Raw genomic sequence first — 15,218 nt, 5'->3', positions numbered from 1 at the left:
ATTTTTAAATATTAATTTAAAAATAATTATTTTAAAATTGATCATATAGATATCATATAAAGTTTTATATAATGTGTAAAAGTGAAATGTTTACCGTTATTTTATTTTAAAAAGTGAATTCAAGTTAAGATTAAAACAATCTTAAAATTTTATCGTTAGATAACTATGGTGATGAGTAACTATGGTGGTGAGTATTACCGTTAGAAATATCAGAAATTTTAAAATTTAATTACATTATTACCGTCCAATTTTCCACCACCTTTTAATTTTACCCGTCCATCTTTTCTTTTTCTTTCTATAAATACCGCCTTTTGCTGATGTTCCATTCTCAAAATAATCTTTGAATATTTTTCATTTCAAATGTTGGGCTTAGTTTATTTCGGCTGGTACACACAGCCCAAAATTTTGAAGCCCATGTATTTCCCCTCCCTCTCTCCCTCTCTCAATCTCGATTGCAACAGAGTACTTTCGTTCTTTTTCTGCGTCAACTCATGTATTGATAGAGAGGCAAGACGAGAGCAAGCGCACACGAATCGCGGCGAATCCCACCACCTTGCAGACCGGCGACGGTAACGGCAACGGCGGAGAATCTACCCACCCCATCTTCTCAGACCAGAGCAGAGGACAAAGTCAATCAGAATAGCACAGCAGGTTCGTTTTTTTCGATTTTGACTTCATTTGGCTAGATTGTTTGTTTTCCCTTGACTTGGTCTTGTTTTTTTATTTTTTATCTGCAAATTTTATCAATACTCACTCAACAAAAACAGAAAATATCTGTTCTGTTTTTTCATGTCAACTATTGTTGGTGGCGTTTTTATCTCTTGAAACTAAAAGTGTATGGAAGTGGTTGGATTCTACGGGATCAATACCAATAGAGAACAAATCCATTATTCTGTTTCTGATTTTGGTTTGGCATTCTGTTTCTGTTTGCCTTGCTCTGGTTTGCTTCTATTGTTGTTATTTTGGCTCTTAAAATAAAAAATGGCTTAAAGATGAAATGAGACGAGAGAGCTAGCTTGTTCGATAGTTTTTTTTTTTTTTTTCTTTCAGGTCCCTGATTCTTGTCGTGGCTTGTTCAATTGCTGCAATCCAAGAGCACAATGTATTCATAAAATCTATTTGATTCTTGGAAACTTAGAAACCTACTTCATTGACTGTTGTAACTCAATCTTTGAAATTATATTCGGAATGTTAGGGTCTGTTTATGTTTCAACAAAAGTAGAAAACATGAATATATAAACATGTTTGGTTGAATTTTAGAGAGAGAATATCAATTTTTTTTTCTAGATTAAGCCCAAGTCAGAAAATATATAAAATGTGATGTATGACTTTTTTTGTTTTGTTTTGTTTTTCGGTCATGAGATTCAATTCAAAATAGTGGATTAAAATCTTTTAGCAGACTTTATTTTAAGGAATTGATGCAGGGAAAAACAAAAAAACTGGGTCACGAAAACAGCAAAATCAAACTGGGCCAAACAAAACTGGGCAAAAAATACAAAACTGGAAGATACATTGCAAAAAAAAGATTGAAAGCTGGAAGGCCAATCCGCCCAGTTTCGGGACGGGCTTAGCTTTTCAACCCGTTTTCTCCATGTGGGCTGATCCGCTGGTCCGAATTTGGCGGGTTTTCAATCCGTTTTCTCCATGTGGGCTGACCTGCTGGTCTGAATTTGGCGGGCCAGCAGTGGGGTGGGCTGAATTTGCCACCCGTACCGTATAGTATGTGATCAATTATCTGTTCTTCTATTATTAGTAGTAGGTCCAATATGGCATTCTATTTAGTTCTCCTTTTAAAATATTGTTAATGTTGTCCCCCGACTAGAATGTGCCCATAAAAGTCCTTATGGTAGTTGAATCGTGAATCCCATCGTGTATAGGAAAGTTTAATTATTCTATTATCATTGTAGTTAAATCGTGTAGTTAAATCGTGAATTGTATCGTATATAGGAGACTTTAATTATCGTATTATTATCATGGTAGTTTAAATCGTGATAGGAGAGTTTAATTATCATATCATGTGTGAGAGAACTTAATTATCGTATCTTGTCACGGTTGTTGTTCTGCAATATTGCATGCCCATTAAACAGGTATCGAACCGGCCATACCATTTAGATCTTGGTTTGGATTTTGTTTGGTAACATGAAATAAGTTATCAAGTTTTCTTATATTGCATTTCATAAATTATAAATTATTCAGACATACGATCTTCGTTTTCATCTATAAAGTGAGCGAAGAAATAATGTCATGTGGTTTCTCTTTTCTCAATCACAGGAAAGAAAAAACTTATCTCAGGATTAAAAGCTACATGGTTGATTTAAATACTATTCAGAAATTCATAGGAATATCAATATACTCTATTGAAATATCAATAGAATGTATCAATATTCGATACTTAACTTAATACCTTTTTTCAATTTCTGGCAGCTGTTACTCTTTCAATTTTATTACACTCTTGGCTTTGTTTATGTTGACAGACTTAAAAGGGATGGGATTACCAAATTCTTCTGAGGACTTGTCATCGGAGATGGAGGTTGATGCCTTTAGACGCCTTTTCCCACTTCGTTATTTTGAGCGTCATCTTGCCGAATCAATAAGGCCTGATGGTAGACCACTTGGAAAAAGCAGAGAAACAAGTATTTTTTTTGGTTAGTTTTTTTTTTTCTCTTCTAATTTACAATCTTCAAAATCTTTGGTATATTGTATTATTCACACTTCAAGCAAAACTCAGATGGTTAACTCATTTGATTAGGTGCTGTTTCCACTGCTAATGGGTCAGCTCTAGTGAAGATTGGATCAACTGTTAGTCACTCTTCCTGTGTCTTTTTTATCAAATCTTCCGTGAATCTGGGTTATTGATTTTATTATGGGGTGGATTGAATGATCTACTAATTGATCTCTTCCCAGACTATGTTGACTGCTATTAAAATGGAGGTTATGACACCCTCCCTGGAGTCACCAGATGAGGGCTGTCTAGGTTGGTATTGCCACTTGTGTTAGTTATTCAGTCTTTTGGTCACATGACAAAAAAAAAAAATAATGTGTTAATTCTGTTATTTCAGCTGTTGATTTCTTCATGCCTCCAATCTGTTCTCCAATTGTTAGGCCTGGCAGGCCTGCTGAAGCATCACCAGTGGTGTCAAAGCAATTGTCTGATACCATTTCAAGGCATGTTTAATCTTTTTCGTCACTTTGTTAGGTTCATTTGTTTCAGATGATGAAAGAAAGTAATTTATCAAAGTCACTCCAACTAGCATTTTATCCACCACAATAATAAAAGAACCATAAGAAACTGAAGGAATTAAAGGGAATGCTTGTAGTTTATTTTTTAAATTCTACCAAAGTTATTCCACCCTCCTTTCCCTATAGTATGTCCACTACAGATGTCCCCTTTCTGGAAGAGGATTTGCAGAAAGAATCGTGCCTACCCATTTATACATCTTTGGAGATATTCTTATTGGAAAGTACATGGATTTTGAATGTTGAATGTGATCCCAAGAGTTTATAAACATTTAGGTGAAAGTATTGTGGTTGAAGTTTTAGTTGATCAGACACAATTTCCTCAATTCATCATTTCTATGGTTTACCCCACCTGCTGTCTCATTTCATTGTATGTTTAGGACATGATTTTTTAGGCTAAGCAAGGAATGGTAAACTTTTAGTTTGAAGTGAACACTCTCTAATATAATTTTCTTTGGAATAATAGATTATCATGAAACCTTCTAATAAAAATTGAAGACTTTACCCTCCCTTTCCCTCAAAAACCCCTCCATCCAAACATATATAACGTCAACCATTATGGTGATCAATAATTTGTATTGTTTATTTGATGTGTCAAATAATAAGTAACCTATACTTTTATTCTGCAGTTCTAGAATGATTGATTTGAAAGAATTGTCTCTGGTTAGTGGAAAAGCTGCATGGATGACTTACCTCGTAAGCTTTTATATTGATTTGCGGTTACCCGGTTTTGTATATCAACCACAGAAAGTTACAGTAGCATGGGTATTATGGGGGTGTCTAGGTCCCACAATGAATAAAATGTGATGCTGAGTGGAGTATTTAAATGTTTGGATGTTTATCAATTGGTATTAGAGTTGGTTGTAGCCTCTTGGAGTTAGAGATTTGGGAAGATTATGTCAATGACATGAGTTGATTATGTTTGAGATATGATTAGATTAAATTAAATAGGGAGATATGATATATAATTTGATTGGGAAATTTCTTACACCAAATATTTTCGATTACTAGATATTGATTGTGTTCCTTGTTATTGTATTTCTTCATTATAAATAAGAATGCTTGTGTGTGTACACAATACACGGAATTCATTATATTCCTACTCGGCTGCTCTCTTCTTTACAATGGATTTTGACTAGTAGAGGGAGATATTTCCTATCGGTCAATAAAGCTTCAGTTTTATTGCTCTTCGTGTCAATAGCTCTATTACAATGAATGTGTAATACATCACATTAGGTGACGAACACTGTCTTTGTTTGCTCTGATTGTGTTATCAATTGATTGAATGGCAGAATAATGGCTTTTTTAATCATGCAGGATATTTATTGTTTGGATGCTGATGGTGCTCTTTTTGACGCTGCATTACTTTCTGCTGTTGCTGCTTTGTCTCATTGTAAGTAGTTCATCTTCACTGTAATTTTGTCATATTATGCATCTGTTAGACCCCTTTTCATAATAATAGGATATGCACATTTGAAAACTGTACACCATGCAATTTAGGAACAAAAAGAAGATTGACTTTTCATATGAATTTGTCTATGAATTTCTGCGTTGACAGTGCAAATTCCTGCTGTTGCCATGAATGATGATGGCAAGATAGTACTTGTGTCTGATGAAGATGGACAAAACCAAGCACAGGAACCAGTCAATAAGGAAAAGAGGAAGCTTACATTAAGAAGCATTCCCTTCTCATTAACATGCATACTTCACAAGAATTACATCTTGGCAGATCCTACTGCAGAAGAAGAATCCATTGTGGAAACCCATTTGACAATAGTTTTGGATACATCTGGCCAGCTAATATCTCTTTACAAGCCCGGTGGGCCCGTTCTTGCCTATACTTCTGCTATCCAGGTTAGTAGTTTACTCATTTTTTTAGGATATTAAAAAAGTATGCTACTTATAGCATTGATATGAATGCATTAGTGATCAATTTTTGAAAAATTAAAGTAATTACTCTGAAGTTTCAAGTCAGTCTTTCAAATTTAAATGAATACAAGATGTGGAGGTCCATCTGACAAGACTCGCTTGTCTTATTGAGGTTCAATATTTCTCCAAAGACCATCTTTCACTGTTTAGTTTTACCGAGTTTTGTGATTCAATTTTTTCCTCAATATTCATTCATTCTATAGTGTTAGTCTGAGTTTTAAGTTATGACAATTGTTTGATAGTGGAAATTTAATTAGTGTACATTAAAATCTCTAAAACATAACTTAGTATTCTGACATGAATTATTTACCGCAAAATGTGAAATAATGATACTGTTTTTTCAGGATTGTGTAGCGTTAACCCGGCAAAGAGTAAAGGAACTAAAAGGCCTCTTAGACAAGGAAAATTCTGCTATGGAGGTTTGAGTAGAATTATGCAATCATATTTTTTTGACCTGAATGTTATATCAATTTGTACATTCTAGATACTGCGGCATTATCACACTTGTTTGATGGATTTTGCGATTTAATTGTTAAAAATCCGATCCAAATTGCACAACCTAAACCCAACAAGAAATCTAGTAAAATCTCTAAATATTGAATTTATGGATGTTAAAGTTTGCATACTTAACAATATATAATAGAATCTGAAATTGGATCACTTAATAAATTTGAGTTCACTTAATAAATTCGAGTTCACACGGAAAAGATGTATTACGTTATAAAGTTAACCTATATTTCAATAGAATAAAACAAAATAAATACAATTCTAATATTATTTTCATGAAGACAATATTTATTGAATTTTATTTTATGTAGAAAACAACTCTTAAACAAATTTAACCACAAACAATCTAAATATAATTTATAGAATAAGACTGATACAAGTAACAAAATTTCTAAGAGTTACAAGTAAAAATAAACTAATCTAATATTAGTTCACAACGAGTGTATAATTTTACAATAGGAGAAACATAGACACACATATAGTTTTGTAAGAATATATTGGATTTGAACTTATTTTCTAATATGATATTATCACTCAAAAGTTAAAAGTTTATCCAAATTAAACGCAAACATTTTTTTTTAATAATAATAATAGTATACCCGTAATAATATTTTTATTTATTTTAGAAGTGCAACAAGAAACAAGAGGACTTCAAGTCACCATCCTTCATAATAATCTTATTATAAATATTACCCTTATGTTTTTAAATTATTTATCAAGTTCTTTTAACTTTTAAATAATGATTAATATATTTTTAATCTTTTAACATGTAATAAAAATTTAAATTAATTTTTTTTGAAATTTTAGTCTCGTTTGAAAGTAAATGTATTTAATCATTTTAATTAAATTTATTAAATTTATTTGAAGTTTTAAATGTCAACTATTTAAAATGTTAAATAAATATAACAAATTTTTAATTTGATCAAAATTTTTAATTAGAGAATTAAATTAAATCTTTGAGGATCGACCACTTTCAATTCTCATTCAAAATTAAGATAATATGTATACGTTATTATAGGTGTATTAGAAAATTGTGGAATACAGTTAGATTATGTTATATTTGTATATGCTATTTTTTTTTTATTTAACTTTATATTACGTTGGAAATCGATAAGAATATATAACAGTTACTTTTTTTTTTCATATTCTTATATTGCACTATTTATTTTATTAACAAATAGGTTGTGAACTAATAAAATCTACGTATATTTTAAATATTTCTATCATACTATAAATTAAGTCATACGAAAAAAATATTATTTAGTTGTCAAACCTGATGAAAAATATTAACACTTTATTTTATTTTATATAAAATTTTAACATACAAATTAAATTGATAAAATCTAACTTCATTGATCTTTATTTATTTATTTTAAATTTGACAGTTTTTTTTCAATTATTTAATGAAGGGGAATATTTATTTTAATTTGTTATGTAAATATTATGTTTGTGAAATGGAGAGAGAATATAAGAGACTTTAAAAATGTAACTTTTTGAATAAGTGGATGTATAATTATGATAGTTTTTTATTTATAAATGACATATTATACATTTATTATCTTCGAAATAAACTTATTTATCATCAAAATTAAAAATATATATTACAAGTATGCTTATTCAGTTTCTTTCTACAAATTAATTATACAAGTCTCTTTATACATTACAACATTAGTTTTAGATTTAAATAAATAAACTGATTAAAAACTTATCTCTACGTCTATTTTATACGTAGGAGACTCGTTAAAGAAAAACAGTTAACTTAGTTTCATGACTGAAAAAATCGCATATACCCATATTTTGTTTTTCAAATATGTTTCAAATTAGTGTAATTTAAAAAAAAATATTAGAAACCTTTCACGTATTTATCATCTTTCTTATTTTCTTGTATTAAATTTAAAAACCTTAATTTTTATTTTTAATTTTTAATTCTCTCATGTTCCTTATCCATTCATCCAAACGAAACATAAGCATTTACTTCCTAATTATAAAGACATCATGTTAACTAGATTGAAGAGAGATGATAGATAATAAGTTATAATAATAATGATATACAAAATTAATAAAAGTATACACATATTTAAAAAATCTTATAGTAATCATGATTAGAACATTGATTTTTGTAATTCATATTTCTATTTCATTCTATAATTTTAATTGAAAAATTAAAAGTTGTTGTTATTTTGATGAATTTTCCCTTTATCTTTTTCACACTTTAAAAGAGTAAAGTCTTAATGTAATACACTATATGCCATTATTGAATTTAAACTAAATATGATTTTGATTGAATAAATATGATATAATAAAACTAAATAAATACGGTTAAAAATATTACTCTATTAATTATAAATAGGAATTAGAATGCTATTTTTAAAAACTAAATACAAAAAAACGAGAGAACAAGAAAAATTGATTTAAATTACAGTAACCGTGGCTTATTCGGTTGCGATTATCCTAATAATATATAATATATTACCCTATATAAGCAATTCAATGTGGCGACGAATCATTGTTGAGGCGAGGGTAAGGTCGCGTAGTTTCGTGTTTTGTTCCTTTTCATTGTCGTTTTTGTGTCCAGACCTAACCCTAACTCCGCAACGCAACCATGTCGACCAAGCAAGGTATAATTCCTCGTCTTTTTTCCTTCGTTCAAATTCCTGATTTCGATGGTTTCATTGATTTGAATCCTCAAATTCAGATCTGTTGGTAAATATTAACCTGATCGATTTTTTTTTTCTTTCTTTTGTTCGTTAAGGTGGAAAAGCTAAGCCTTTGAAGAAGCCCAAGTCTGATAAGAAGGATTACGACGAGGTATTTCATTCAACCCATTTTTTAGATTTTTTTTTTATATATATATGTTTTAAATTTGGTGTCATCAATGATTAGATTTTCTAAGGTTGATGCACGTTGGTTTGATGATTGTTAATATGTTTAAGGAAGAGAGAACGGATGATTGTTATCTTTATGCTTTGGTTGGATTGTTGGGTGTTTTCATAATCAACTTTTTCAAAGGTTTGATGCAAATTCTGTTATTATATATATTACTATTACTTGAACTGTTTCGAAATCGATTGAATGATCAGAAAATTATAAATTATAAACTTGCTCTCAACTACACGACCGGGACCGATTATTATGTCTTTTCGTCCTATTTATCCATCATATCGCATATTTCCTCTCCAATTTTCTCCGTTTCGGTGGTCAACTTGTTATTTCTCTCTTGAAGACTGGGTTGATTGGTGAGTTGGAGGAATTGGATCGAAGCACCCAAGTTGATGACAACAACAAAAAATCAATTACTCAATAGGGGAAATCTTCAATAGGAAGTCAAATCAAATACCAAATTTATAGCTTAATAAAAAATAATTAAGCCTAACAGTAATTTGTCATGTTTTTAGCTTGTGGTAACTCTGCTCTCTTATTCCTTGTATGCACTGCGGTTTGTTTTCATCCGTGCTTTCATTTTCTGTCTCGTTACCCGTTTGTTTTATTGTTTCCTTGTTGCTTTTGCAGAAGCAAATAGAATTGACCAACTGGGTCACTCTAGGAAGTACATGTTTTGTAGGATTGTGACGAAAAAGAGATATAATTTTATACTTTCCCTTTGCACTTTCTTTCTGTTTGAAGTAATGTGATTCAAGTCTTTTGTATTATGAGCATGTTGATGATATTAGGCAGACAGTTAAACATAAATAGTTATATGTTAGAAAGGGTACGAGGAGCATGTAGGAATTAATGCTCTTTAAAACAACTGTTCAACAGACAGTAGTAACATGTATGGTCTGCGTAACAGAATTAAATCGAAGGGGTATGGTAAATATCAGAGATGTATGATCTGGAACTCTAGACTTTAGAAACAGGACCTGACGAAGTCTGAAGGCATCATTTGCCTTTTGCAATGCTTTCATTTCTGTTTTGTAACCACTCTACCAATTTCTTGGTGACCTAATTCAACGTGCATATCATCAAGATCATCATTTTCTTCAATTACGTTAGGCAAACGGTTCTACCTGATTGTGTACCATAATTTTAATATATGATTTATTCATGTTGATTGTGTCGATGAATTTGGTTATGATCTTGCCATAAATTTTGTCTGTATTTTGTAGGTTGACATGGCCAACATTCAGAAGAAAAAGGAAGAGGAGAAGGTTAGACACTGAATTGTAACTCTGTTGTACATACTACATTATTGTGATCTTTTTAACATCCTTTTCTTAGTAACCCTGTTACTTGCACTGAACAGGCGCTAAAGGAGTTGAAAGCCAAGGCGCAACAGAAGGGAAGTTTTGGAGGTTCTGGGCTCAAGAAAAGTGGAAAGAAATAAGGTGTTTTTATAATTATTGCATGCATGCAATATTGAGCTCTGTAATTACAGTTGCTACCATAAGAACTTCTCTCTTATTGTGGCCTACTTTATTGCTAATGTTAGTACCGTATGAACTGACGTATGTCTGATGTAAGCTGCAACAAATTACTTGTTGGTGGCTAACTTAATTGTCTTCGTGGGTTCTGATTGTTACATCCATTTCTTAGTGTTGTGGGTTTGGCATATACTTGTTTGAGTTATAATAATGGCATGGCATTCAACTTTTAATTATTTATTCTACTATACCGAACAACTATTGATTTTAAAGATAAACGAATGGTCTTTGGTTTCTACTGCTTAGCTCAGCACATGATAAGCAGATGAGGCCGAGTTTCATTTGCATAGTTCGTAAAATTTGTTAAAATGGAAAATATATTGAAAGATATATTTAATGATGCGTATGCTTTTTATATTTAATGATATAGAACTGTCTGAATTAATTGAAGAATTGTCGGCGTAAAGTTATGTAAATGATAAGTTATTAGAAATTGTTTTACAAATTAAATTCAACTCTTTGACCAGGTTATACCGTTAATGTGTAGTTTAGTGTCGGTTTGAGTATATATTTTTTGAAATAAACTTTTAATATGTACATAAAATCTTGTTTTTCATTTTGTATTATTCTTCAATGATTTATTAGTTTTTTTTTTCTCTCAGTAGTAATGGTTTTTTTTGGTAATTATTCTTACCTTTTTAACAGAATGGTCCAATATTATACTATGATTTATAGTTTAATTTTATTCTTTATTATAATTAAATATTGTCATTAGTAGCTTTCTTTTCTATCAGTAAAAAAAATAGAATAAAATATAAATACAGCAAATGAAAAAAATAAAAAGTTGTAATTATATTATATGTTGTATAAATATTAAATAATCTCAACAAACTTTTTACATACTTATTAAACATACTCTAATTTCTTTCATATACCTTTCATATATTTATTTAAATAATTAACAAGTTGAAGTATGAGCACAGTGGGTTTCATTTGGGGACTAGAGATGGCGTAGCCAAGAGCATATATATATATATATATATATATATATATATTAAAATTATATTTATTAAAAATAAAGTAAAATATATCAGAATAAATAAAAGAATAACCATTGATAAATAAAAAAAAAGAGAAGAAGCATAAACATTTAATTTTATAAAAAGTTTGTAAAAATAATGGTCAATTTTTAAAAATTTAATAAATTATTATATTTAAAGGGTAAAATCGGTATTTTGAAAAATGGACACAAAAAGAAAAATCCCCTTTATATATTATTATAGATTTTAACTTATTCATGCTATCAATTCGGAAGTGTCACTATAAAAGAACCATTCGGTCCATTCGGTTTTAAGAAAACAAAAATCAAACCGATCCATTCAATTTTAATTAACAATTTTTCAATCAGATTTCACTTATTATTTTTTAATTGTTGTGGTTAAGTTCTAAACACCTGACCTAGTTGGTAGAAATGGAAGAGTAGACTGACAAAGATAAAAATGTGGATGATAGACAAAGACAGCTGAAACCAACTCTTGTTAGCGAGTTACTTTGCCATAACTCTTGCCACAAACAATTTTTCAAATTTCCATCACACGCCATTTCAGAAAAATATTATGCTTACAACTGAATTCGCCTGCAAAAAAACCAGAGCCAGGTTTCATCTGGAAACACAAAAACAACGGTTGCACCAAGTGAAATCTGGCAGGCTTTCTTACCGAATATGCATTACACCAATCGTCAATTTAACCACTCAACCGATTTAATTAACTCTTTGATATTAATGCTAATCATTAACCAGATGACCTAATCACTCAAAGGAAATAATGTAATATGTGATTATCATCTAGGGTAGCTTAAAATCTCCTTTAAAAAAAACTCCATCTTCCAATCAATGCATGATGAATAACTCGATCAAATCCAAAGTTGCTTTAAACAAAAAATCAAGTCCACCAAAATGATGGTATAGGTGCAAAAGAATGGATCAAGGAAATACTGCCTAAAAATATATCCGTAGCACAAAATTGTTGTTTCTTATTTCTGGGTGTTGAAAGCACTTGCATGACCTAACTCATATAAGGACACATGGCGTCTAGAAATACTTGAAGAACGCTAAAACATCTAATGCTATAGGCATTCATGTAATACCCTACATTAACTTGAGCATTCTGCAGTCCGCTTTGACATATCAAGAATAACTGGAGAAATCATGACTAGTTATTTATATATACCCGATTGGCTTCTCTGGTTTTTCTGGTTTTTCTGGCTTATCTGGCTCCTCCTTTTCAGGCTCTTCCTCTTCCTCTTTCTTTTCTTCCTCCTCTTCATCCTCTTCTGGTGGATCTGCAGGCATTGGAGGCGGCAAAGGTGTCTTCATAGGACTAAACTGAGGGAATATATCTGGTCTTCGTCCAGGCTTAGGCCTCTCCCACTCCTGTCAGCATATTACAAAACTATCACCATATGCATCAAGTGCCCACAAATTCAGAAAAAAAAAGAAAAAAAGAGGGTTAAAAATCCTACAAAACCTAACATTACTCGAATCTGAATATACTCTCAAAAGGCACAAAACAAACTCCAGAAAGAGGAGTGTGACAATTGTTCACTACCTAGACAAAGTCCTTAATGCCCTCTATATATCTTCATTCGAAGATATACGTGTAAAGGCGGCGCTTACTGTGAAACATCATATACAGCATTTACTTAAGGTATGCATCAGAAAATAGCGGCACTTGCCAAATTAGCCCTAATTCACCAACAAATATAAGATTGCCATCTCTTAAGTACACAACATACAAATTTTATCACACATGACATTATTTGCAAAACAATTTCAACCATTAGCTTCTCAATCGAAGATATGATTTGGCACTTTGAAAATTTTCGAGAAACTAACATCGCATCTATCCGGAACCAAGACTAATTGAGTTCGATTAGAAGCAAGGAGTTGCACTTAGAAGTATATAATTTATCCTCCAAGGAAGAATCGAAGCAATACAGATTTCAGAGTACATGAATTGAAAGTTTACACTGTTAACGCTAGATACACTGCCCTAATCCAAATTCGCAGCCGATAACAGATTTTTTTTGTTTTGAAAATAAACATAAAAGAAAAAATAGAATTGACATCGTTAGAAAAAACCTACGATTGGGAAATCGAGAGGTGAACGGCGAGTCATTTTTTCCTCTTCGGGAGCCATACGTACGAGGTGCCTCCGAAAGCGAGGAACTGGTGTGAGAGAGCGAAAACCAACTATGAAAGGTGATGCAAAGTTAGAAGAAGAAGAAGAAGGTTTAGGAGAAGAAAACGATGAAGAAGACGAAGCCGAAGAAGAAGAAGAAGAAGAAGGCGGTGTGAGAAGGGTGTTGAGGCTGACCAAAGCCATGGCCATGTCTGCGGCTGCGCAACACCTAATCCAAATCCTTCCCTTCTTTCTCTCTCTCTTTCTCCGCCTCCTATTTCCTCTTTTCAATAACGTTAAGTCGGTTTTCGTGGCTCGACCTATTTTACATTTTTCTCTATTTTCCCCCAATTTCTATTTAATAAAGAAAAATATATATAATTTATTATAATTTCTTCCACCAAATTATATTAATTTATTTGTTTTTAATCACACAAAATGGATCACTTTAAGTTTTTTTTTTCCGGCAAGAATGACACTTGTGTTTCTCTTTTGTTTTCTTTAGATCCACGGATGAAAAAAATAAATAAAAAGAAGCAGAGAAATTTGAGTTATTATTCACGTTTTGGTTGAAAAAATTAGACAAGATGGTGTGGTGAGAAGTGATGGTACGATAAAGGTGTCCGTCCCCTCGTTTTGGGTTAAGAAAATATAAATTGTATTAAAATTGTATTATTCTTTAAATTCATGTATTTTTATGAAATATTGTCAACAAAATAAATTAAAATATTATTTTTAATTTTATAAAGTAATTATGTCTACACAAAAAAGAAAATTGAAAAACTTAAGAAGTATAAAACGTCTGGCTAATTTCATTATCTATGTTTTAAGTAAAAATTTTCACAAACTTTATCGATGCTCTCTTAGATTGTATGTTTAATTTGGTGTGAGTATTGTGAAGGAATTTCCAAAAAAAAAAAGTTATCTTACACATACCAAATTAAATTTAAAAAAAAAAGTTAAATAAAAGATAATTATATGGTAAAGCGTTGACAGAAGAACAAATTATCTGCACTCAAGTTCCAACATTCTTTTACTATACACATATAAAAAAACATTCACATTTAAAAATGACTACTAAGTCTAAGTCATTACAAGTGATACTAAAAAAAAATCAAAATTACCTATAGATAATTCTATAATTACAGATTAAAATTTAAAATTTGTATATAAATTAAGCTTTACATACACGTTTTATTCCACATAAAAAGTCTGATTATCTACAAATTATTTTCATATATAATAATAAATAAGTTATTCTCTCGTCTTGTAAAATTCGTATATAAATAAAAATATAACTTTCATACAAATTTTACATATTAATTTTAATTAAACTTTTTTCAAAAGTATAACAAAAGTATAACAAAACTTTTATCGAATCCTTCTCGTGTTCGTTCAGTCCATTTTGAACATCTCTTAAATTACATACAAAATAATATATGTGTAATTTACATACAAATTCTAATACTTATCAAAAAATTTGTATGTAAAGTTATATATAATTTTTTTTTAAATGTATATTTTCCAAAGTCGAATTTACCTGTATATTTGTTTTCCTATGTAATCCGTAAATAATATCTAATTAGATATAAATTTTAGATATTACATATAAATTTTGTTCGTAGATAAAATCTTTTTAGTGTGAACTTATTATTTTGCATGCAAAAGTGTGTGTAAAGTTTCTTAATGCAATATTAATATATTGTCTACTTTACTATATACATAGAGATGGAATAATCTTTCTTACAAGTGTGTAGATCATGTTCTAACGATTTAGAGTTTTTCGTGTAATATATCTATAGACAACTTTTAGATTAAGCCATAAGTAAGTAACAAATTTATAAAACTTTAGAAAGTTAAAAGTGGTTTATCTAAGGGGTAAAAATAAAAAGATAATCAAAAGTGGTTTGCATATACAACATAAGATTAAGTAACAAATTGTGATACTTTGTGATTCATTTATTATTCTTTGTATCTAATAGGCATCTTATTATAAAATGTT

General features: G+C 30.4%; 2 protein-coding genes and 1 long non-coding RNA gene across 4 annotated transcripts; 2 read left to right on the top strand and 1 right to left on the bottom strand.

Annotated features, from left to right (window-relative positions):
• Nucleotides 1-375: 375 nt before the first annotated feature.
• On the top strand, nucleotides 376-5,705 carry LOC114166118 (exosome complex component RRP43-like). Of its 2 annotated transcripts, XM_028050789.1 has the most exons (10): nucleotides 376-651; nucleotides 1,425-1,719; nucleotides 2,475-2,645; nucleotides 2,750-2,799; nucleotides 2,905-2,974; nucleotides 3,060-3,165; nucleotides 3,867-3,933; nucleotides 4,555-4,630; nucleotides 4,796-5,091; nucleotides 5,511-5,705. In XM_028050789.1, the coding sequence occupies exons 3-10, from the start codon at nucleotides 2,486-2,488 to the stop codon at nucleotides 5,589-5,591; spliced, it is 906 nt and encodes a 301-aa protein (XP_027906590.1). In that variant the 5' UTR covers nucleotides 376-651; nucleotides 1,425-1,719; nucleotides 2,475-2,485; the 3' UTR covers nucleotides 5,592-5,705. The 2 variants fall into 2 exon arrangements, with proteins under 2 accessions (XP_027906590.1, XP_027906589.1); XM_028050788.1 differs by lacking the exon at nucleotides 1,425-1,719 and having other exon boundaries at nucleotides 378-651.
• A 2,425-nt stretch (nucleotides 5,706-8,130) lies between these two features.
• On the top strand, nucleotides 8,131-10,270 carry LOC114167451. The gene is made up of 4 exons (XR_003600227.1): nucleotides 8,131-8,291; nucleotides 8,426-8,481; nucleotides 9,780-9,821; nucleotides 9,917-10,270. It is a non-coding gene; the product is annotated as an uncharacterized LOC114167451 (long non-coding RNA).
• A 1,649-nt stretch (nucleotides 10,271-11,919) lies between these two features.
• LOC114166022 (pollen-specific leucine-rich repeat extensin-like protein 1) lies at nucleotides 11,920-13,518 on the bottom strand. The gene is made up of 2 exons (XM_028050674.1): nucleotides 13,181-13,518; nucleotides 11,920-12,468 (listed from the first exon to the last, which is right to left on the bottom strand). Exons 1-2 carry the CDS (start codon nucleotides 13,424-13,426, stop codon nucleotides 12,256-12,258), a joined length of 459 nt encoding a protein of 152 aa, XP_027906475.1. The 5' UTR covers nucleotides 13,427-13,518; the 3' UTR covers nucleotides 11,920-12,255.
• Between the last annotated feature and the right edge of the window lie 1,700 nt (nucleotides 13,519-15,218).

Source organism: Vigna unguiculata, chromosome 10, assembly GCF_004118075.2.
Source record: "Vigna unguiculata cultivar IT97K-499-35 chromosome 10, ASM411807v1, whole genome shotgun sequence".
Lineage (NCBI taxonomy): Eukaryota > Viridiplantae > Streptophyta > Magnoliopsida > Fabales > Fabaceae > Vigna > Vigna unguiculata.
This window is presented reverse-complemented; position numbering and strand designations above follow the sequence as displayed.

What these genes read in the sequence shown, in the direction of transcription:
- LOC114166118 (XM_028050789.1), top strand. Translation starts at nt 2,486, where the DNA reads ATGGGATTACCAAATTCTTCTGAGGACTTGTCATCGGAGATGGAGGTT. An exon ending in TGTTGCTGCTTTGTCTCATT is followed by an intron (nt 4,631 to 4,795) that starts GTAAGTAGTTCA and finishes CTGCGTTGACAG; the next exon opens with TGCAAATTCCTGCTGTTGCC. An exon ending in CCTATACTTCTGCTATCCAG is followed by an intron (nt 5,092 to 5,510) that starts GTTAGTAGTTTA and finishes CTGTTTTTTCAG; the next exon opens with GATTGTGTAGCGTTAACCCG.
- LOC114166022 (XM_028050674.1), bottom strand. Translation starts at nt 13,426, where the DNA reads ATGGCCATGGCTTTGGTCAGCCTCAACACCCTTCTCACACCGCCTTCT. An exon ending in CACCTCTCGATTTCCCAATC is followed by an intron (nt 12,469 to 13,180) that starts GTAGGTTTTTTC and finishes ATATGCTGACAG; the next exon opens with GAGTGGGAGAGGCCTAAGCC.